This window comes from Bubalus kerabau, chromosome 20 (genome assembly GCF_029407905.1).
Source record: "Bubalus kerabau isolate K-KA32 ecotype Philippines breed swamp buffalo chromosome 20, PCC_UOA_SB_1v2, whole genome shotgun sequence".
In the NCBI taxonomy this organism is placed as follows: domain Eukaryota; kingdom Metazoa; phylum Chordata; class Mammalia; order Artiodactyla; family Bovidae; genus Bubalus; species Bubalus kerabau.
Window position 1 is genome coordinate 59,027,790 of NC_073643.1, and position 23,710 is coordinate 59,051,499.

General features: G+C 51.8%; 1 protein-coding gene across 5 annotated transcripts in view; it reads right to left on the reverse strand.

Annotated features, from left to right (window-relative positions):
• NR2C2 (nuclear receptor subfamily 2 group C member 2) overlaps nucleotides 1-23,710 on the reverse strand; it is a 110,358-nt gene that overhangs the window by 11,827 nt on the left and 74,821 nt on the right. For all 5 annotated transcript variants that reach the window (XR_008706104.1, XM_055557759.1, XM_055557755.1 and 2 more), the window contains 6 exons: nucleotides 13,199-13,399; nucleotides 7,178-7,280; nucleotides 4,986-5,165; nucleotides 4,073-4,220; nucleotides 3,380-3,473; nucleotides 599-732 (listed from right to left, as the gene is read on the reverse strand). Coding sequence is in view for 4 of the 5 variants with exons in the window: in XM_055557759.1 (XP_055413734.1) it covers nucleotides 599-732; nucleotides 3,380-3,473; nucleotides 4,073-4,220; nucleotides 4,986-5,165; nucleotides 7,178-7,280; nucleotides 13,199-13,399 (860 nt within the window). In the remaining variant the exon portion in view is untranslated. The remainder of the gene's footprint in view (nucleotides 1-598; nucleotides 733-3,379; nucleotides 3,474-4,072; nucleotides 4,221-4,985; nucleotides 5,166-7,177; nucleotides 7,281-13,198; nucleotides 13,400-23,710) is intronic.

The window sequence follows — 23,710 nt, forward strand, 5'->3', positions numbered from 1 at the left end:
CATTCTGCCCTCTTTCCACCGGATCCAGACTGGCATCTTCTACCAGACCACAAGGGAACCTGAGGACCGCTACCCCTGAGTGGCCCCCGCATGGCCTGGCCTGACGGGCAGGAGTGGCAGGTCCAGCAGAAAAGGAGCAAATGCACCGGCCGGCTGCAGGGAGTGTACCCTGGCAGGGGGCACAGGTGTCCAGCCGCCTGGTGCCATCTCACCGCAGTATGTGTCCACCCTGAGGGCTCCATCTCAGCTCTGGACTCACCGCTTGAGAAAAACAGGCTAAAGCACATGCGAGAAAGGCACTGCACTACTGACGTGTAGCCCAGCACACGGTGGCAGGCGTGCGTGGACTCGTGAGCGTCCCCTGAACTACTCAGTCTCCTTTATCATGTGGAATGAAGTTTTCAGACTGTTTTGTATCACGTAACCTGAACAGGTCCACATCCCCATAGTTAAAATGAAGAAGACAGACATGCAGGGGCCCTGTGACAATTCTGCAATCCGTCATTTAACACAGGGTAGGCATCACAATGCTGCCCCCACCCTCACAAAGCAGTGACTGTGTGTGTCGGGAGGGGCCTCCACTCTCAAGGGTTCGTACCGAGTGATCTCACTTGCAGACTGGTCCTCCGGCTGTATTTCTGAGGTGTCGCCATTGTTAAGGGATTCACTGAGGTTGGCGAGGGAAGTGACTACATTTGCCAATGTGCCCAGGGCTCCCTGGCTTGTTTCAGCCTGTTAACCAGAAAATAGTGATATTAAAGATGAACATACACACGTGCCTCTCAGGAAAGTGAAGGTATAGTTTTGTTTTAAAAGCAGCTTCACGGAGCTGTGACTACGATGGGCAGTGAGAGGACGTGCCCTTGGTGACCAAGCACGTCTGCATCTGGACTGGGACGGCAGCTACCAACCTACCCCAGATGCTGCCAGAGCCGAGCGACAGGCAGACAGGCTGTGCCGCCAGAGCTTAGCCTTTGTGCTTCAAAAGGTTATCAGTGAAGTAAAAAGACACCTCTCCTCCCATACACAAAAGAAAACCCACAAAACGGGAGGAACGTTTTGCAAATTATACATCTGATGATGGTTTAGTAGCCAGAATAGCTAAAGAACTCTTACAACTCAATAACAGGAAGACAAATAAGCTAGTTAAAAATGCAAAAAAAAATGCAAATAAAAACCACAGTGAGATGTCACATCACACCCACTAGGATGGTCACAGTCAAAAGACATATAATGTCGAGTGCTGGCAAGGACGCGGGGCAGCGGGAGCGCGGGGGGACGCTGCGGGAGGAACACAAAATGCGCAGCTGCTGGAGAACAGCCTGGCAGTTCTTCAAAAATGTAAACGCACAGCTGTCACACGACCACAGCGATTCCGTTCCTAGGCACGTGTGTAAGAAAAGGTAAAATACATGTGCACAAAAACACTTGTACACAATGTTCACAGCATTATTCCTAAGAGGCAAAAAGCAGACACAATGCAACGTTCATCAGCTGCCGAATGGATAAACCACAGGATACAGCTATTTAACGGCACATTATTGGCACTAAGAAGGCCTCGACATGGATGAACCTTGAGAACATTACACTACAAGCAAGCAGCCAGTCCCAAAGGCACGTGTCACACAGCTCCCTTTATACGAAAGGTCCAGTACTGACAAAACCATAGTCGGAAGTACACGAGCGGCTGGCAGGGCTGAGAGTGGGAGAAGGGGCAGTGACTGCTTAGTGGGTTCAGGCTTTCTGTCTGGGGTGATGGAATGCTCTAGAATTAGTAGGAACAGTTGTAACAATCTTGTTAATATACTGAAAACCACGAATTACATGCTCAAAGGGTAAATTTTTCTGGTGTGGGAATTAATATCTCAATTTTTTAAAAAAGAAAGCCAAAAAATATATATATATAAATTAAGGTACATAAATAAAAACGTCTGCTGTATCTTGATAACAAACATGAAAGACCAGAATCAGTAGAAAATATCATAAACAGAGAAGCGATTAATAAATCACAGAACCACCATGTAACAGAATATAGATCTGCTGATCTCTATCATGTGAACACAGCATATGACAGATACGCTGCAGAGTGAAAAAGAGACCCCACGCCTGGGCCCGTGCCGTGAGCTGCCCGCGGTCCTGAGCTACTTACTGCTCTGCAGGACGGAGCCCCGCGGAGAGGAGGCAAAGGGAGCACGGGTCTCGGTGGTATTTGAGATACCGTTACTTTTATTCAGAGTAAATGATTTTGAATGTATAATTATTTGATAGGAAAGAGCTTCCCAGTCAGCTCCTGAGAACACCTGCCCTCAGGGGCTCTGCGGTGCCCCTGGGGCAGGCCCTGTCGGGGCGGGTGCGCTGGGCCGCCTGTCCTCACGGTGCTTCACTCCTGCCGCCCAGCTGACTCCTAGCCGTTAGCAGTTACAGAGTGGGTGCTGCACGCTTCATGAACCTGACCTCCTCGAGGTTCCCGTCGCCCCTGCCTGGTGGGCACCTGCTCTGCACCAGCCTCTGTGCGGGTGGCACATGGGACAGGGGTGCTGTCCTCGGCCATCAGGAGTTCGGGGTGCTCGGGCCCTACTTCCTGCTCCTGGCGTGCCCGCCCCTCTGCCCAGGAGGTCAGTCATGCCCCGCCCGAGGCCACGAGGCCGACTGCCCTGCGGGAGACGGTCGGAGCAGGCAGCGGGCCTCAGCGGCCCTCAGTCCTCGTCCCCCTCCTCTGGCCCCAAGAGGATGCCCCGGGACGCAGTGCGTGTGCCTGAGCAGACGGGGCCCAGCTGTGGCTCTGAGGGGCACAGTGAGGCCGGCACTGTCCCCGAGGCGCTCCTTCCAGAGCGGGGCCTCGGGCTCAGCGCAGCTGCCGCCCCCGTCGCTTGGGCTGTGTCGGGGACCACAGGCCATAGACACAGTGGGCTCCCTTGCCGGGACAAAGCCCTCTCCTCAGTCTCCTCCCCAGGAGGCAGCCAGTGTCTGTGTCTCGGGGTGACAACTGTCTCTGTGTGCACACTGGGTTCTCCGCAGTTGCCCCGCTCTGTCCCTGTCAGCCCTGGTGGGACTTCTTCCTGCGGTCACCTCCTACAGAGGAACTGGGGGCTGCTGCCAGAGGCCGTCCTAGGAGAGGCAGCGCGTCCCCAGCCGGCCGGCAGTCTGCCCAAGTGCATTACTGGGGGAGAGACCTCAGAAGGAGAGAGACCACAGGACGTTGGCCGAGGAGAACGCTAGCTCTTGACGTGCTGTGACCGTGAGCCGCCCACAGCACGGCTGCACCCAGGACACGGAGGTGTGGAGTGCACACCCTCCACCCTGAAGCTGAGAGCAGTGCGCGCGTCAGAGGAGTGCCCGAGTGGAGACAGAAGCGGGAAGGGCGCGAGCGGGACGTCACCTTGCAGTCCGTGGCCAGAAGAACCGTTCCGTCCTCACGGATCAAAGGCTGCTGGATGTTCACAAGCATCCCTGGATCAAGAAGACCTGTTTGTCTAGTTAAGACATAAAGAAACCCAGAGTAGCTTCCAGCGTTTAGTGCAGAGTTCACGCTGCATTGACCCTGCGCATCTGCGGGCCGGGCCGGAGGACGCGCTCGCTTGCTCGCTCACTCGGCGCCCAGCGAGACGCCAGCCCTGCTCTGCAAGGAGACGCGCTCGGAGCCAGGCCTGCCCGAGACAGGACGCGGACACGCCTCTCGGCTCTCCCAGCGCTGCCACCTGATCTCGGAGCACCAGCAGGGCATTCCCCACCCTGGGGCACGCGCGCCACAGTACAAAACAGGGCTTCCTGTTTCCCTCTGCTCCTTTAAAGTTAGGCTTGAGAGATCGCACCAAAAACAACGTGTCACTGACCCGTGGTGCTGCCCAGACCACACCTGGGTCTCACACCTTTTATCTCTACTGCAAGAGCCCTGATCCTGACTCACGGAAAGCCGTTTTCCTGCATGAACGATGCCTGAACTACAGCACGTAATCTGAGCCCGAGACAGGAAGCTCTGACCCCATCCTGGACCCCTCCTGAGCCCTCCCCCCGGGGGCCTGCATCTCCCACGTCAGCTCCAGGGCCCCCCAGGCTGTTCACAGGCACTGACCTCGCCCCATCCTTCTCGGCCACGAACGTCGGCGTGGCTATCAGAGGACTCCGCAGGTCCTTCCGGATGTAGATCTTCTCAGTGGACGCAGCACAATTGCTTGGTTTCTCCCGCTGCACGTCAAAGGGTTTCCGTTCACTCTGCACAGCTTAAGTGACAACAGAAACACCTGTGTTGAGAAGAAAGCGCCACACCAACAAAAGCCACTCCCTCTGCGGGGAGGTGGGGTTCCCCTGGGCTGAGCCCGCTGCTGTGGAGATGATAAGCTCCGTGGCCGACATGCCTGGCCCAGCTTCCACTGGAGACTCTCACTGCTCACAGGACTCTCTCCCGGGGGAGAAACAGCCCCTCAAGTGGGCCCAACAGAGCTGCCCACGCCCCCTGGGGTGGAGGATGCACCCTAACGCCCGGCTCCAGCCAGGACAGCTTCCGCCACCTGCCAGCGGGGGTCACACCAGCAGCCTCTCCCTTCGGTGTCTGGCACGAGTACACGCACACGTGCCAGAAACAACGGAAGAGAACAGACCTTCACGGGGAAAGAAAAGGGGAGGCAAACGCAGCAAGACAAGGGCACTACTTCACAGGCGGGGATCTGAGGCTCAGAGGGCATGTGCCGTGCCCAGGCCCCCCAGCTCCCAGGGCAGGGCCGGGGCTGCATTCTCTCAGCTTCACCCCAAAGCCTGTGTCTGCTCCCCACACACACGCACGCTGGCTCCCACGCGTCGGGACAAGGTTTCATTGTGGAAACTGACCCCGCCCAGCGGCAGCGTCACCGCACCACCGAGCTGACCCAGAGGGTGAACTGGAATGAAGCCCCAGCGGGCACGGTCGTCTTGGCGTACTTGAAGGCCACGCACCAAGACCTCATTCTCCTCTCTTGTTAACGTGTGTGCGTGTGAGCCCTGCTACTCACACTCCATCTTCATGCCCATCTCCAGGCACTTCTTCAGCCGGCAGAACTGGCAGCGGTTCCGGTGGTGTTTGTTGATGATGCAGTCCTGGCTGCTCCGGCAGCTGTAGGTCAGGTTTTTCCTCACGCTCCTTTTGAAGAAACCTTTGCAGCCTTCGCAGCTGACAGCCCCATAGTGGCGGCCTGAGAGAGGAAGGGACATCTGTGGGCCTGCTGTGTGGGCTCCCACACTGGCAGCCATGGGCCAACTGCGGGGCCCCGGGCCTACACGTCCTCCTCCCACCTTCAGAGGAGGCTGCGAGGCCACGACAGAGGCCGCAAGCTCGGACATGGTACCCGGTGCTGGCAGACGGCGCGCTCGAGCTCAGCGCCCGTCAGAGGCCGTGGAGAGGCCTACGCGGGCGGCCTGGCTGGGAACCCTCAGCTCTGCTGTCCTGCCGTGAGCAGCGCGGAGCTGACAGCAGCCCGCGCTTCCTCAGCCCCCGGGGTCTCGGTCCACATTCACTCCCTCTGTGAGTCCCGTCCTGACTGCAGACGAACCTGGGGGCGGGTGCGGGCGGGGGCGTGACCAGAGGACGAGGTGGGGGGGCTGTGACCACGTGGCCCAGGAAGGCCACCACGCCTGCAGCTCACGGTGGTTCCATCCTCGAGGTACACGTCCCGAGCACAAATCTTTATCCTAGGCTTATTAACTCTGGGGTCTCTGAACTCTAAAGAGTCCCATCGGTTTACCTTTCATCACAACCCCAGCGGGGACTGACTCGAGCATGCTCTCCTGTAACCCAGGGTCACAACTACACTCCAGGGTCAGAGTTCACGGGGTCACCATGGAAGCAGCTGCAGCGCAGCCCACCGCCCCGAGCTCCAACGTGTGGGGCCCTTCTCCAGCTGCGCACCTGGGGGGCCCCAACTGTGGGGCTCTAAGCACAGTGGTGCTGAAGTGACTCTGCACACATCCTTTTTCCTTCCCTGCAGTGGATTTCCTCGGGCTCTCGAGGCCGTAGAAGGACCTCTCATATCTGGAGACAAAGGCACTGCAAGCCTGTGTTGAGCTTTAAGCCCAGAAAGGGGAAGGTGAGCAGATTCTGTGGCCTCTGGTGCGTTCAAGCTTCATTCATCTGCTCAAATCTTTACAGTGTCTCTCCTTGTTGAGCAAGAAGATGGGGATTCAGAGACACAGGGGTCAGACAGGCCTGTCAGAAAGCAACTAGAAAAGAGCACAGCCAGTGCCCAGAGGCCTGAACTCAAGGGCAACAAGGACAAAGGCTGCGCAGGGGAGGCGCAGAGAAGGGAGAGCACTGCGGCAGGAGCGGGCAGGGCTGGAGCTTCCTTCCTGACCAGGGCTCGTCCTCCTCTTCAGAGGCCTGGCTCACCTTTTTTTTTTTTTCAAACCGGGACCACCAAGTACCCAAAGCTGCTATGAATGCAGTGACCACAGAGCACAGGTCAGTGTCCCCGGTATCATTACTGTCGACGGCTCCTGCAGGGGCCAGGCCTCTTCTGAGGTCCCCTCGTCCCCTCCCAACAGTGGAGGCCCAGGAGTGTGTCCCCAGAGACACAGGGGCTGTGCGTGTTACGCTCCCCGGGCTGGGCCGCCAGCTGGAGCAGCCTTCTCTTTATCCGACAGCACACGCTCAACAACCGAGGTCACGACTGTGACTCCAGGCCTTTCCTGACCTGGGACTCCAGCCACAAGGGCATGTTCCCTCCTGTTTATCACCCTGGGTTATAGTGAGGGCGCAAGAGACGAGCTGCAGTGTGGACCGGGGCGGGACAGGCAGCAGACATCCTGTGGAACAGCAAAGCACTGCGCAAACGCGGACTACGCTCACGACAAACGCTGACTACGCTCACGACTGATTACTTTTTTTTTTGGCCATAAGGTATGTGGGATCTTAGTTCTCTAACCAGAGATCAAACCCAGTCTAAGCATGTTTTTAATCACTGGACCATGAGGGAAGTCTTGATTACCTTCTTACTAGTACAAAAATAATCGCAGTCAACCATGATTTACAAATCACAGACAGTTTCCTGACTTTTCCTTTTGATTCCTATAATCTGACAACCTGATCTGCTTATGGACATCAACATCCCAATAAAGAAAAGTACAGTCACATTCTGACCACCCCCCCACCCGGACCTGGTCTGTGATGCCGGCCCCCGAGGTGCACCCAGCGTGATCACCGCTTGCTTACCTGAGGCTTTGTCGCCGCACACCACACAGTACTCTACCACCTGGGGCCGCTGGACGTCGGTCTTCCCCAGCAAACGCTCCACAGAAGCAGAGTCCGTGACGATCTAAGAATAAACAGGAAATAAGATGATGAAGACACAGAAGACCTGTACAGAAAAGATTTTCATGACCCAGATAACCACCATGGTGTGATCACTCACCTAGAGCCAGACATCTGGAATGCGAAGTCAAGTGGGCCTTAGGAAGCATCACTACGAACAAAGCTAGTGGAGGTGATGGAATTCCAGTTGAGCTATTTCGAATCCTTTAGATGATGCTGTGAAAGTGCCGCACTCAATATGCCAGCAAATTGGGAAAACTCAGCAGTGGCCACAGGACTGGTAAAGGTCATTTTGCATTCCAATCCCAAAGAAAGGCAATGCCAAAGAATGCTCAAACTACCGCACAATCGCACTCATCTCACACGCTAATAAAGTAATGCTCAAAATTCTCCAAGCCAGGCTTCAGCAACATGTGAACCGTGAACTTCCAGATGTTCAAGCTGGTTTTAGAAAAGGCAGAGAAACCAGAGATCAAATTGCCAACATCCGTTGGATCATGGAAAAAGCAAGAGAGTTCCAGAAAAGCATCTACTTATGCTTTATTGACTATGCCAAAGTCTTTGACTGTGTGAATCACAACAAACTATGGAAAATTCTTAAAGAAATGTGAATACCAGACCACCGGACCTGCCTCCTGAGAAATTGGTATGTAGGTCAAGAAGCAACAATTTAAACTGGACATGTAACAACAGACTGGTTCCAACTCGGGGAAAGGAGTACGTCAAGGCTGTATATTGTCACCCTGCTTACAGAGTACATCATGAGAAACGCTGGGCTGGGTGAAGCACAAGCTGGAATCAAGACTTCTAGAAGAAATATCAATAACCTCAGATATGCACATGACACAACCCTTACGGCAGAAAGTGAAGAGGAACTAAAGAACCTCTTGATGAAGGTGAAAGAGAAGAGTGAAAAAGTTGGCTTAAAGCTCAACATTCAGAAAACTAAGTTCATGGCATCTGGTCCCAGCACTTCATGGCAAATAGATGGGGAAACAGTGGAAAAAGTTGATAGACTTTCTTTTCTTGAGCTCCAAGATCACTGCAGATGGTGACTGCAGCCATGAAATTAAAAGACGCTTGCTCCTTAGAAGGAAAGTTATGACCAGCCTAGACAGCATATTCGGAGAAGGCAGTGGCACCCCACTCCAAAACTCTTGCCTGGAAAATCCCATGGACGGAGGAGCCTGGTAGGCGGCAGTCCATGGGGTCGCAGAGAGTCAGACACGACTGAGCGACTTCACTTTCACGCATTGGAGAAGGAAATGGCAACCCACTCCAGTGTTCTTGCCTGGAGAATCCCAGGGACGGGGAAGCCTGGTGGGCTGCTGTCTATGGGGTCGCAGAGAGTCGGACATGACTGAAGTGACTTAGCAGCAGCAGCAGACAGCATATTAAAAAGTAGAGACATTACTTTGCTGACAAAGGTCTACCTAGTCAAAGCTATGGTTTTTCCAGTACTCATGTATGGATGTGAGAGTTGGACTATAAAGAAAGCTGAGGGCCAAAGAACTGAGATGCTTTTGAACTGTGGTGTTGGAGAAGACTCTTGAGAGTCCCTTGGACTGCAAGGAGATCCAAGCAGTCAATCCTAAAGAAAATCAGTCCTGAATATTCATTGGAAGGACTGATGCTGAAGCTGAAACTCCAATACTCTGACCACCTGATGTGAAGAACTCACTCACTGGAAAAGACCCTGATGTTGGGAAGGATTGAAGGCAGGAGGAGAAGGGGGTGACAGAGGATGAGATGGTTGGATGGCATCACTGACTCAATGGACATGAGTCTGAGTAAGCTCTGGGAGTTGGTGATGTACAGGGAGGCCTGGCGTGCTGCAGTCCATGGGGTCGCAGAGTCGGACATGACTGAGCGACTAAACTGAACTGAAGATGATGAAAAACCAGAACAAGAAGCCAAGTCAGGATCAACTGTGAATTCCTAATCTTGGGTTTCTAAGAACTCTCTCCGGCAGAACTGGGAAAATCCCATTTGACAACCTCATCTGCCAGCAGGAATGGGAGGCCATGCCTCTGGACCACACCCTTCAGCAGTGGTGGGGGTGGGGCTGCCCAGGGTCAGATGTTACTTCTCAATGACCCACCCTCCAATCTGCTACCACCACCAAGACCTGGGGCCGTGGCGGGAGTCCCGTGCAGATGCTCCAACCATGAGGATACTGAAGGTCTCTCTGGCTGCTTCTCTACCCTCGTGAAACAGCTTGGAAGTTCAGACTAGTACATTTAGCAGAAAAATAATTAAGCCTTACTGATTCAACAACTAGCTCTCTCGTGAGGCTCTGGAAGTGGAGGGACTAGGACAGGGAGCCTCTGAAACCTATTTCTCCTGCCTTTGTAGGAGACTTTCTACACGACCCACAGTGCTCTCCATTTACAAGACTAATGTGACTGAAAAAGGCGCATGAAAAAGTGAACAACAGCTGCTATGAAATAATGTGGGTCACAGCCTAGCCGAGGCCAAGGGGCTTGTGTAACTCAATGAAGCTACGAGCCATGCCACGCAGGTTCACCCAAGATAGACGGGTCATAGTGGAGACAAAACGTGGTCCACAGGAGGAGGGAACGGCAAACCGCCCCAGGATTTTTGCTGCGCGAGCTCCATGAACACGAATAGTCTGAAAAGGCAAAAAGATTTGACACTGGAAGATTAGCCCCAGGTCAGAAAGTGTCCAGTATGCTACTGGGTAAGAGTGGAGGGCAAGTACTAATAGCTCCAGAAAGAGTGAAGCGGCTGGGCCACAGTGGAAACAACGCTCAGCTGTGGATATGTCTGGTGGTAAAAGTCAAGTCTGATTGCTATAAAAGAACAATATGGTAGAGGAACCTGGAATGTTAGGTCTATGAATCAAGGTAAACTGGATATGGCCAAGCAGGAGATGGCAAGAGGAAATATCGACATCTTAGGAATCAGTCAACTAAAATGGACGGGAATGGGTGCATTTAAATCAGATTACCATTGTATCTACTACTGTTGGCAAGACTCTGTTAGAAGAAATGGAGTAGCCATCATAGTCAACAAGAGTCTGAAATGCAGTACTTGGATGCAATCTCAAAAATAACAGAAAGATCTCAGTTCATTTCCAAGGCAAACCATTCAACATCACAGCAATCCAAGTCTATGCCCCAACCACTGATGCCCAAGAAGCTGAAGTTGACCTGTTCCAAAAAGACCTTCTAGAACAAACACCAAAAAGAGATGTCCTTTTCATCATAGGGGACTGGAATGCAAAAGAAGGAAGTCAAGAGATACCTGGAGTAACAGGCAAGGTTGGCCTTGGAGTATAGAATGAAGCAGGGCAAAGGCTAACAGAGTTTTTCCAAGAGAAGGCACTGGTCACAGCAAACACCCTCTTCCAACAGCACATAAGAGATGACTATACACAGACCTCACCAAGTGGTCAATACCAAAATCTGACTGAAATTCTTTGCAGCCAAAGATGGAGAAGCTCTACACAGTCAGCAAAAACAAGACCTGGAGCTGACTGTTGCTCAGATCACGAACTCCTTATTGCAAAATTCAGGCTTTAATTGAAGAAAGTAGGGGAAACCACTAGGCCATTCAGATATGACTTAAATCAAATCCCTTATGATTATACAGTGGAAGTAATGACTGACTGGTTCAAAATTGGGAAAGAAGTACAACAAGGCTGTATATTATCACCCTGCTTATTTATCTTATATGCAGAGTACATCATGTGAAAGGCTGGGCTGGATAAATCACAAGCTGGAATCAAGATTGCTGGGAGAAATAACAACCTCAGATATGCAGATGATACCACCCTAATGGCAGAAAGTGAAGAGGAACTTAAGAGCCCCTTGATGAAGGTGAAAGAACAGAGTGAAAAAGCTGGCTTAAAACTCAATATTCAAAAAACTAATATCATGACATCAGGTCCCATCATTTCATGGCAAATAGAAAGGGGAAAAGTGGAAACAGCGATAGATTTTATTTTCTTGGGCTACAAACATCACTGCAGACAGTGACTGCAACCACTAAATTAAAGGATGCTTTCTCCTTGGAAGGAAAGGCATGACAAACGTAGACAGTGTGTTAAAAAGCAAAGACATCACTTTGCCGACAAAGGTCTCTACAGTCAAAGCTATGGTTTTTCCAGTAGTAACGTACAGATATTAGAGTTGGACCATAAAGAAGGCTGAGTGCCAAAGAATCGATGCTTTCAAATTGTGGTGTTGGAGAAGACTCTTGAGAGTCCCTTTGACCAGGAGATCAAACTAATCAATCCTAAAGGAAATCAATCAACTCTGAATATTCACTGGAAGGATAGTTGCTGAAGGTCCAATACTTAGGCCACCTGATGTGAAGAGCTGACTCACTGGAAAAGACCCTAATGCTGGGAACGACTGAAGGCAAAAGAAGCAGCGGGCAGCAGACAATGAGATGGCTGGATAGCATCGCTGACTCAATGGACATGAATTTAAGCGAATTTCAGGAGACGGCGAAGGGCAGGGAAGCCTGGCATGCTGCAGTCCATGGGGTCGCAGAGTGGGACACAATCACCACCACCACCCCACCACCAATAAGCCTTACAGTCATTTAAGTACAGTGAATATATACAGAAATCATTACGTGGAATGACCTCTTATAAGAGATGCGAAAGAATCACAGCCATCCTCTCATGAGCGAGGAGTCTGAGCAAGCAGGGAGGAATTCGGATTTCAGGTGATCAGAGTGGAAGCTGGGAAGGGAAGGATGAGTAAGTCCATCATGCAGTGTCTCAGAAGCACAGCTCTGAAAGCTATGCACACTGGTGTTCTGAACACAGCTGAGCAGAAGGAAAAGAAACCCTTTCCTTCCTGAATTCTCTCCACAGCGGAATGCCCCTGCAAAACACATGGATGCTTAGTGGCTTTGCTCACAGTGCTCAAAAGGCTGAAGAGACCCCAGTACCCATCAACAAATGAATGATAACCCACGTGTGGTCCATCCACAGAGCAGAATATCATTCAGCTTTAAAAGGAGGGAATCCTGAGACATGTGACCACACAGATGAACCTTGAGGATACTGGGCTCAGTGGAATTAGCCAGTCACAGAAGGACAAGTATTACACGAGTCTCCTCATGTGAGGTCCCTAGAGCCGTCAGACCCACAGAAAGGAGCGGAGTGGTGGCCAGGGGCTGGGGAGAGGTGGGGACAGGAGGTGTTTAATGGCCATAGAGCTTCGGTCGGGGAGGATGGGGCGTTCTGTGGATGGACCGGAGGAGGGTAGGGTTGCAAAACAATGTCAATACACTGAACTGGACACTTAAAACTGACTAAGGCGGTGAAGTTCACGTTACCACAAGCTTTTGTTTTAATTAGAAAGCAGAGCTAAACAAGACGGTGGACTGCATGCGCTCTGTGCTCGGCCAATGCGGGACACCGGCCTGAGCCCCACTCCTCCAGGTGCTGGACCTGGACTTTCAGCACATCCCAGTAAGCCTGCTCTTCTGCCAGCTCTTGCTCTTCCCTTTCCTGCACCTGCACGGACCCCACCTCGCCCATCAGAGGGAGAAGCAGGGCAGGAACAGAGACCAGAGCTGAGGGTCCACAGGCCGCAGCCCACAGGAGCAAGGACAGAACAGAGGGCTGGCCAGGCCGGGTCAGAGCAGCAGCAGCCGGCCCTCACCTGGCTGTGGTCAGCCGCGGTGAGACAGTGGTCCGGGGGCCACGCCAGCTGCTCAGTCGGCCTCCTGTCTCCACCCTCCCCGAGCGCCGCAGTAGCTGCCGTCTGGGGCCTTGCCCCTCACTTGCTGCTTTTCACTCGAGCCAAGGCAGCAACCCGCCACGGCTGCAGGTCCTCAAAGGACCTTCAGGGACGGATTTGGCCTCCAGAGTAGAGGTGAGAGTCCAGAACAAGCGTGGCAGCAGAAATGCTGAGATAAACACCTGTCAACGGGTCTTACTTGGATCCTGCCGGGGACGAGGTTGTCCGAGGTGGTGAATATGAGCTGCTTGGCACTGGAGGTCTCTGGGGAAGCCAGGATCACCTTCCCAGTTCCAGCTCCATCGGGGCTGGTCAGGATGAACTGCTGCTTGGGGGATCCGGAGGCGTCCACCGCGGTGACGATCTGGATCTTCTGCCCCGTCTGCTGGTCGGTCACGATCTACAAGACACAACGCGGAGGGGCTCTCACAGAGCGCATGCAACTGCCAGCGCCGACCTGGGGGCGGCTGGGCCAGGACGGCCGCACCAGGGCCGGAGAGGGGGCAACAAGGAGCCTTTCAGAGTCCACCTCTCACAGAGCCGTGTCGCTGCAGGGGGATACCGTCCCTGCTAGTCTCACAGTCACAATGCTCTTCAGAAGGAGGGGACGCGAAACGGCACCAAGGCCGCAAAGCCGCAGACTTCAGGGCCGAGGCCGTCCTGGGGGCGTGGCCCGGGGCGTGGCCCGCGGCTCCTGACTGCTCCGCCGCACACGTGGGCGAGAGCAGTTCCGGGCCTAGACCCCCACGGTTCTCACCACAAGGAGGATAAACATTCCTGTTTCCTCTTCCTTGTATTTGCATGAGTTGGTGAATGTTAACTAAACGTACTGTGGCAATCACTTTACAATGTGCTTGTACAATCTAAGTTACTGTGTTTTACACTCACAACAATGCTGCATATCAATTAAGTTTCAATAAAACTGGACCAAGAAAGGCCCCTTCTGTTACGAATGGAATGGAGACAATAATAAACAGTAGACGGCATCTTAACTTACATATAGAGAGAGAGAGAGAGAGAGAGAGAGTGCTAAGGAAGTACATCCATCCATCCGCGTGGGCTCAACGTGTGGATGGATGTGTGTACCTCCTTGTTCTAGGCAAATTGAGAAATGCGAACAACTCGAACTTTTATTTTTTGGCCACATTGCCGGGGGAACCCAGGCGCCCTGCACTGGAAGCATGGAACCCAAACCACTGGATGAGCAGGGAATGACCTCTCCTGAGTTTCTGAACCCAAGCTGACAAAGGCTGCTTTAAAGAAGGGTGGCCTCTGAAGGGCGGGCCCTGTAAATGCCTGCCTTGGAGTGACACGCAGGTGGCTCCTTCCTGACAGCCCAGCCTCCCCCCCCCGTCCTGACTCTGAGGTCCTCAAGCACAGACATGACACCTGGCTTGGGCTGCACCCCCAGGGTCGGCACCGGAGAGAGGCCGTGAATGAGACCACAGCAGCCCTGGAGGTAGTGAGCGCCGACTCTGACAAGCCCTGAGCCTGGCTCTCCGGGGACACCCAGCCCTCAGGAGGCCCCTGCAAGAGGGGGCCTCTTCCCCGCGTCCCTGCCCCAGTGCACCAGTCATGACTCATCAGCTGCTGCGGGAACAGCAACTTCTCTGCCTCCCGCTCGTGCTGTTTGCGGAAGCTGTTCCAGCCCATTCCTGCCTCTCTTCCAGGCCAGGCACCGGCCCTGAGCACTGCCCGCTCTCTCCCCGAGGACCCAGCAGGCCTTCCCGGCAGACGGGACTCCTGGGGTGCTCGCGCTGTGCCCTGGGCCGGGCAGATATGTGGTGTCTCTGGGGGACCCCAGCGTCCTGGGGGCACATCTACAGACGGGCCTGTGCCCCCTCCTGACACAACTGCCTCGGGACACAGCATCCCCGGCAAACGCACAGAGTCCTACCCAACGGCTCTGCCAACGTCCAGTACAGAACACAAGACAACGCTGGTAGGTGCCGAAGAAAATGCCACAAGCCAGGAAAGTCAGTTGCTTAACACGTGCTTACTGGGCAGCTGCTCGCTGATGAGCGCTGCTCCCGGTACTGAGAATGCAGACGTGAACCCGGCGGGGAGCCCACCTGCCAGAGGACAGACCGGCCGTGCAGCCGTCACACAGTCAGCGCCAGCGCCACGGAGGATGCCAAACAGCAGGGGAACAAAGAGAGCACGACACGGGCAGGCCGTGGGGCAGCCTGAGGAGGAGAGACTGCTCTGAGGGAGTGACGCTGAGGCAAGAGAGGGGGCCGTGGAGAGCTGCTACAGCGCGGGCCAGAGGCCCCGCACACTGTCACTCCCGCCGAGGGGCCAAAGGCCCTCCACGCTAGAAGCAGGGCCCTCAGCGCGAAGGACAGGAAGGACCTTTCACCGTTACCAGCTGCGGTGTGCCGGGCCCCTGGAGCAGTCCAACTGGAGACAGAGAACTGGACCAGGTGAGAAAACATGTCCCGGCAGCCAAGGGAGGGCCTCCTGCCTACTTCGTGAGGAGGGGAACTAAACAGCCTTCGAAAGGCCCTCCCCTAGCCTGGAGATCTGGGAGTCAGAGGTCTGACCTCCTCTTCACACCTGTCAGCTCTGACTTTCTTCCTGAAGTGTTCTGGAACCTCACAGTGACCATGAGGCGGGGAGACCTTGCTAACACACATGGGCAGGCAGACTCCGTAATGAGACTGAGGAGACAGCAAACTGAGGGGACGGATCCAAAGATTAAGTCTCCTGCAGAGGAGAAAGGTGTGGCAGGGAGAATCATGTCCCCTCAGAACGATGTCCAGCCCTGACCCCCAGGACTCACACAGCTGACCTAACTTGGGGCAGCCCCTGTGGACGTCGTCCACTTGAGGTGGCAGCGCACTGTGCTGCCCTTTAAAAGGCGGCCAGGTGACCACAAAGGCAGAGGCGGCAGCGACTCGGCTGCAAGCAGAGATGCTCCCCTAGAACCGTAAGACAGAGCCCGGCCCTGCCGTCACCAGGATTCCGGGTTTCTGGCCCCCAGAAGAGGAACACACTTCTGTTGTTTTAAGCAGCTCACTTTGTGGTAATCTGTTGCGGCAGCCCCAGGAAACAAACCCAAGATGCAAACTTTAATTTCTTTACTTGGAACAAATATGCAGACTCCCAACCTGCAAACTCTAACAAACTGCGGGCGAGGCAGGGAGGGGTGGGGGAGTACTGAAGAAGGGACACTGTTCTGACTTTTAAGGCTAAGGCCTTCCGCAGCCTGGTTCCTATCAGTGCTGCTTTAATGCTGGTTCTGAAAAGCACTTTTGTTCCGATGTGACTGATACACTGCTTCCCTGCTGGCTCAGCTGGTGGAGAATCGCCTGCAATGTGGGAGACACGGGTTCTACCTCTGGTTGGGAAGATCACCTGGAGAAGGGAAAGGCCACCCACTCCGGTGTTCTGGCCTGGAGAATTCCAAGGGCTATACAGTCCATGCACTGATACACTAGAGAACAACGTGCGTCTAATGTGAATCGTGAGCGTGTCTGTAACACTCTTTTCAGGGAGAAACACCGGGTGAACACAAAGAAGGCCTCCGGTGAAGTGAGTGGTGCGGGAGAAGCCGGCGCTGGGCACAGGAGCCTCCGGGACGTGGCCCCTGCACCCTCCACAAGTGAGCTCCAGTCTCCTTCAAGTGAGGGCCGCGTGCACTCCTGTTGACACACGTAGCGTGGCACTTTACACTGAACCCACGCCCGTTTTTCGTGTCAGCAACAGCTCCTGAGCATCGAGCCGTGGCGCCACCTCTCCCCGCTAGCCCTGTGTGGCTTTCGCGGCTCCCTCTGCGCAGGGTGGGCACAGCTGGGGCACTGCAGCCCTGTCAGAGCAGTGCCACTGCACTCTACCAGCCCAAGGCCCCCGGTTCTAATCCAAAAGGTGCTCAGCGATGGCCTCGCACGCTGCCCTTCTCGTCTGTTCACCCTCTCTGTTCCAGCCAGGCTGGGCCCATCGTTTCTACTGGAAAAAAGAGCTTGCAAAGGGACGGCTTGAAGGCAAAAACCAGTCATGACCTAACTTCCGTTTCAACTCCCCAAATTTTTACATTAAAAAAAAAAACAAAAAACAAAAAAAAACCCTAAAATCCAATTGACAACGTTTAAAAATGGGGTATTTCCCATAGAAGTCCTGTTTACTGCTCTTCAGGCTTCCCTGATGGCTCGGGGGTAAAGAATCCACCTGCAATGCAGGAGCTGTGGGCTCAACCCCTGGATTGGGAAGACCCCCTACAGGAGGAAATGGCAACCCACTCCAGTATTCTTGCCTGGAGAATCCTGTGGACAGAGGAGCCTGGCGGGCTATACAGTTCACGGGGTCACAAAGAGTCGGACACAAATGACCACCCACGCGCGCGCGCACACACAGAGTTCTTTTTAACAAACGAGCAGCTCTGGCCATCCTGGGCCCACGTCCCCCCGGTGCCAGCTGGGTGGGTGTGGCTGCCCCTTTAGCTGGTTTCCCCAACCCCTGCCTCGCCTCCTCCTCCACTGCCGCTTGGTCCTGGGAACACCTGAGTCTGTGATTCTGAGATGGTGCTTGGAGCTGCAGCCACGACTGGAATGCCTGCCCACACTGCCTTCCAGCCGTGTCAGCGTGGAGCAGCCCTCGCGCTTTCTGAGCCTGCTTACAGCTCTATAAAAAGGATCTCCAGGGAAGTCAAACAACACACGTGAAAGTGCTTGGCACACAGCCCAGAACATAAGAGGACCTAGATTAAAGTACTTCCCTTCTCTCAGCTCTCACTCACTTCTCCCCCTCACTTGGGAAGCCTTGTCTCAGCCATTTCATCTCATCAATTCTCCCCTACTGAGTAAATCAGGACTTTCTTCTGCGGCTCACTCATGCGTGTCAGGCACTAGGCTCACTTCAGTTCAGTCGCTCGGTTGTGTCTCTTTGTGACCCCATGGACTGTAGCACGCCAGGCCTCCCTGTCCACCACCATCTTCCGGAGCTTGCGTTTTCAAACCCATGTCCATCGATCCATCCAACCATCTCATCTCATCCTCTGTTGCCCCCTTCTCCTCCCGCCTTCAATCTTTCCCAGCATCAGGGTCTTTTCCAATGAGTCAGTTCTTCGCATCAGGTGGCCAAAGTATTGGAATTTCAGCATCAGCATCAGTCTTCCAATGAATATTCAGAGCTGATTTCCTTTAGAATGGACTGGTTGGATCTCGTTGCTGTCCAAGGGACTCTCAAGAGTCTTCTCCAACAGCACAGTTCAAAAGCATCAATTCTTCAGCACTCAGCTTTCTTTATGGTCCAACTCTCACATCCATACATGACTCCTGGAAAAACCACAGCCTTGACTAGACAGACCTTTGCTGGCACCAGGCTAGAGACAGGCATTAAGGAGATGGTGCCTGCTTTCACCAAGCTTTTAGTTTAATGAGAAAGACTGGCAAAAAACCAAGTAAACAGACCAACCAGGAAATAATTTAAGTGTACGATACATGCTTTGAGGGGAAAGATCAGGCTGGGGTAAGAGAAAAATGCAGGCACTTTAGAAAGAGAGATGAGGGAATGCCTCTGTGATGAGGCGACGTTTTAAAGATTCAAGGATAAGAAGAATGGTGCCAGGTACAGGTCTAGGGAAAAGTGTGTTCTAAGCAACAGGAGATGTTCTGGCATGTGGGACGTCCTGAGAGGAAGGAGCTCTGGGAACTGATGTCAGGCCCAAGGATCTAGAGGGGAGGGGGCTGGCCCTGTGGGGAGTGTGGGCCTCTAAGCACAGTGAGAGCCACTCAGGGGCTGTTCCCCAGAAGCAGGTCTTCCAGTTCCTTGTGCTATTGGAGACCTGCCCTATACTATTCTATACACACACACTCACACATGCAGCCCAGACAGACACACGGCCTTTATGTGATACAGGCAACTCTGTCACCACCACAGGCCAGCACTGCTAGGGCAACCAAGGACAGCGGCAAAGACGGCTAAACTTAACATGGAAACGGTACACAATGTTATGAAAACGGTACACAATGTTTCAACAGTTTTTGAACTACACAAAAAAGTAAATGATTTTTTAAATAAATAACTCATATGAATAATTAGTGTTGCTCACAGGCGACAATGATAAAACAAGTATCTTCTCCATTTGGCCCCATGAACGCCTCAATTCCTACAAGTTCAGGTGGGTAAAATATCTGACAAAGTTTTCTTTCTTAAATAAGATAAAATGTGTTTTCTAAATACACTCAAAGTTTTAAGTGAGGGAATGACGGGAAACAAAGACCTTCTTAGATGTTGGCTGGAAACTGGCAGCTGGGGGGCAGTTGGGGCGGCCCTGGGGAGAGCTGAGCAGGCGGGGTTGCGAGCACGGAGGTGGCGCCAGAAGCGGCCCTCCGGTCTCCAGCCTGAGCAGGCGGTGCACGGGCGAGAGGCGGCAGGCACTGAGAGTCTGCTTCTGGCTTGTCAAGTGTGAGATGCCCAGGTGAGGATGTCCAACAAACTACAGACAGGTGAGTCACGCTCAAAGTACACTTCCAGTTTCAACTTCTACACGTGAAGAGCTGGAAGGTCATCATTCTGTCCTTAAAAAAACCTGAAAACCAAGGACTTTCCTTGAGGGCCCATCAGAGAGCTGACCGTGAGGCACACTGAGATCTGGAGAGAAGTGGATGCGTCAAGTCTGAGGTCTGCTTACGTGGGTCAGAAGCCAAGCAGGCGGGAAACCCAAGTGGTGATCACAGGGAGGCTGGAGACCGCGTGCACACTAGCACGGGGGTGAGAAACTCCGGGAGGTAAAGTCACAGAGGGTCCCGCACGCTCACGAGTTTCAGCTCCAGGAACCCACCTGGGTCTCCCGGTAAAGAAATGAGAATGATCCTCTGGTGACTCTGGCAGGGGAAGAGGGAAGAGTATTCTTGGTAACAACAAAACAAAACAAAAAACTCAATGTAACCAAGGTCTGTTCCCCAGGAGAGAAGACTTTACCAGAGACTTGTCTTATCCCACTGCAGAAAGGCCATTTCTTCAACTCCAGGTCCCTCTACCCTGCCTTTCTCATCTAAGTGGGGGCAGGGGAAATAAATAAATACTTGTGAAGGTCATAGCCCAAGGACAAAGGACCACTAAAATACTGAGATTTCGTCATAAGATTACAGACCTGGACAGTGTATTAAAAAGCAGCGACATTACTTTGCCAACAAAGGTCCGTCTAGTCAAATCTACGGCCTTTCCAGGGGTCGGGTATGGGTGTGAGAGCTGGACCGCAAGGAAGGCCGCTAGTAGCGCTGGTTCAGCCACTAAGTCACGTCCGACTCTTGTGACCCCATGGACTGCAGCCTGCCAAGTGCCTCTGTCCACGGGATTCTCCAGGGAAGAATACTGGAGTGGGCTGCCATTTCCTTCTCCAGGGGATCTTCTCAACCCAGGAATAGAAACCAAGACTCCTGCCTTGTAGGCAGGTTCTTTACTGACCAAGCTAAACTGATGCTTTTGAATTATGGCATTGGAGGACACTCTCCAGAGTCCCTTGGACTGCAAGGAGACCCAACCAGTCCATCCTAAAGGAAATCAACTCTGAATAATTCATTGGAAGGACTGATGCTGAAAGCTGAAGCTCCGATACTTTGGCCACCAGATTCGAAGAGCCAATTCATTAGAAAAGACCCTGATGCTGGGAAAGATCGAAGGCGGGAGGAGAAAGAGATGACAGAGGATGAGATGGTTGCATAGCATCACTGACTCAATGGACATGAGTTTGAGCAAGCTCCAGGAATTGGTGATGGACAGGGAGGCCTGGCGTGCTGCAGTCCATGGAGTCGCAGAGAGTTGGACACGACTGAGCGACTGAACAGCAACCACCCTTCCCTTACAGCTTACCAACTAGGCTACAGAATGGTAACAGCAGATTACGGCTGAGCTTCAAGATACAAACTCTCTGAGGAGGAATACCTAGGGCAGCTCAAAGTCAAGAGGACAGAAACAAAGGCATCTAGAGGAATGTGAAGTTTGAGCCACTTACAGCCACAGCACACATTACACAGAGCGCAACCCCAGCCAGAGCAGCCCCGCATACAGAGGCTGATGCACTTCCGTTCCTGGTATCTAACACAGGCAACGCTGTCTGACGTTTAGCGAGAAAAAAAGAACACACAGAATTTCAAAACATAAGAAAAATACAATCTGGAAAGACAAAACAAGCATCAGACCCAGACTCTGATGTGACACAAATGTTAGAACTTTCAGATAAGGAATTTAAAATAACCCATGATCAGTATCTAAGGATCTCTGAAGGAAAAAAAAATAGACAACATGCAAGAACAAATGAGAAATCTACAGAGATATGAAAATTCTCAGAAAACATAGCATGCTAGAAATCAAACACACTGCAGCAGAAATGAAGTATGCCTGGGCACAACCAAGGAAACAACCGGTGAGCTTGACGACAGGCCCGCAGGAGCCCTCCACTGAAACGTGAAGGGGGAAGCACGAAGAAACCAACGCGGAATACACATGCGACACACAAAACCCAGAGCACAGGACCCAAGAACCACGGGACAGCTGCAGGAGAGAACAGATACGTAACTAGAATACCAGAAGAAGAAATATTCAAAGTAATAATAGGTGAGAACTTCCCATAGTTAATGACAAAATACCAAACCACAGATCCATGAAGCTTAGAGAACATCAAGCACAGTAAGTACTTAAAAACTACATTTAAGTATATCCTATTTATAAGACCAAAAAAGATAAAAAGTTAACTCTCCCTGTCAAAAACATGGGAAAAGATTTCTCTCCCACTCTCCCTTTGGGAGAAAAGCCCACCTCACCAATAAAGAAAAAAAAAAAATTTAGAGCAGATTTGTCTTTAGAAACCATGCAAGACAGAAGATGGTAGAGCAAAATAGTTCAAATGCTGTTGAAATAAACCACCAAACCAGAATTCTACATTTGACAAACATATCCTTCAACAGTGAAGGCGGCTCCATCAATGAACGGATAAACCAATTATGGCACACGGTGGAGTGTTACGTAGCCCTGAAAAAGAATAACATACACGCCGTAAGTGTGGATAAACATTATGTCAGACACGAAAGAAGCCAGACACAAAAAAGGTCACATACTGTGTGGCTCCATTTATAGTAAATACCCAGAATTGATAAATCCGTAGAGATGGAATTCAGATAACCACTAGAGACCAGGCAGAGGAGGCACAGGGAAAGCTGCACAGTGGGTAAGGGGAGTGAAGGAGTGAAAGAAATGTTTCGGAACTTGTCAGAGGAGGTGGCTGCACCGTATTATGAATATGTTAAATGCCACTGAACTCTTTACTTTAAAATGCTTAATTTTATGTCATGTACTTCACAGAAAATCATAAAAAATAAACAGCCCAACATCAAAAAAGTCAAAGTGAAATAAAGACTTTCTCAGACAAAAAAAGTGAAGTCGCTCAGTTGTGTCTGACTCTTTTCGACCCCGTGAACTGTAGCCCACCAGGCTCCGCTGTCCATGGGATTCTCCAGGCAAGAATACTGGAGGGGGTTGCCATTTCCTTCTCCAGGGGATCCTCCCAACCTAGGGATCGAACCCAGGTCTCCAACATTGCAGGCAGACGCTTTAACCTCTGAGCCACCAGGGAAGCCCCTTTTCTCAGACAAAAACTACAAATTCATCACCAGCAGATATGCCTTGTAAGAAATGTCCCAAGGCTTTTTTCAGGCAGAAGGTAAAATGGAACAGATCAGGAACTTGCATTTACATAAAGAATGGGAGAACACCAAAGAAGGAATTAATGAAGGTAAAACTAAATCTTCTTTTTCTTACTCTTAATTGATCTTAAAAAAAACAACTGTTAAAATTAAGTAACAATGTACTGGGTGACTACAGCATGTGGGTAAGTGAAATGAATTACAGCAATATTACAAAAGATGGGAGGCAGGGGTTGGCAATACTGTGAAAAGGTTCCCATTATAGGGGAAACAGGGTGCTGTCAGTTGACGATAAATTTAGATTAGTTTAAAATGTGAATTGTAAACTTTAGGGCAACAACTAAAAACACTTGTGAAGAGGTACATGTGATACACTAAGAAAGGAGATAAAAGTGGATCAGATAAGTTGCTCAATTAAAACTAGAAAAGGCAGAAAAAGAAGCCTGGCATCATACCAGAAACAGTTACATACACGGCAATATTAGTTCAAATATATTGACAATCTGTTTTAAATGTGGGTGTTCTGTATACACCATCCAAAAGAGACTGTCATCTGGATAAAAAAAGACGACTCGACTATACATTGTTACAGAAAACCCTAAACGCAGACAGGTGAAAAGTGAAAAGTCAAAAGACAGCTAGAGTAACTACTTTAATGTAAAGACAAAGCAGACTTCAGAACAAGGAAAATTTTAGGCATAGAGAGGGGCTTCATATGATAAAATGGCTCAATTCCCCGCAAAGACATAACAATCCTCTTAATCTGCATGCACCTAGCAACAGAGCAGCAAAGTACACGAGGCGAAACGGATACAACTGCCAGAAAGAGACGAAGCGGTCAACTGGCCATCTGGAGGTGCCACTTCTCTGTCAGATATGCAGGCAGGAGATCAATTAGGATACAGCTGACCTGAGCAGCACCATCAATCACCCTGATGTAACTGACATTCATAAAATACTCCAGCTAGCAACAGCAGAACATACATTCTTCTGATGCCTGCATGAAACATTCACTAAGACAGACCACATTCTGGGCCATAAAACACCCACACACACACCACCCCCCCCCC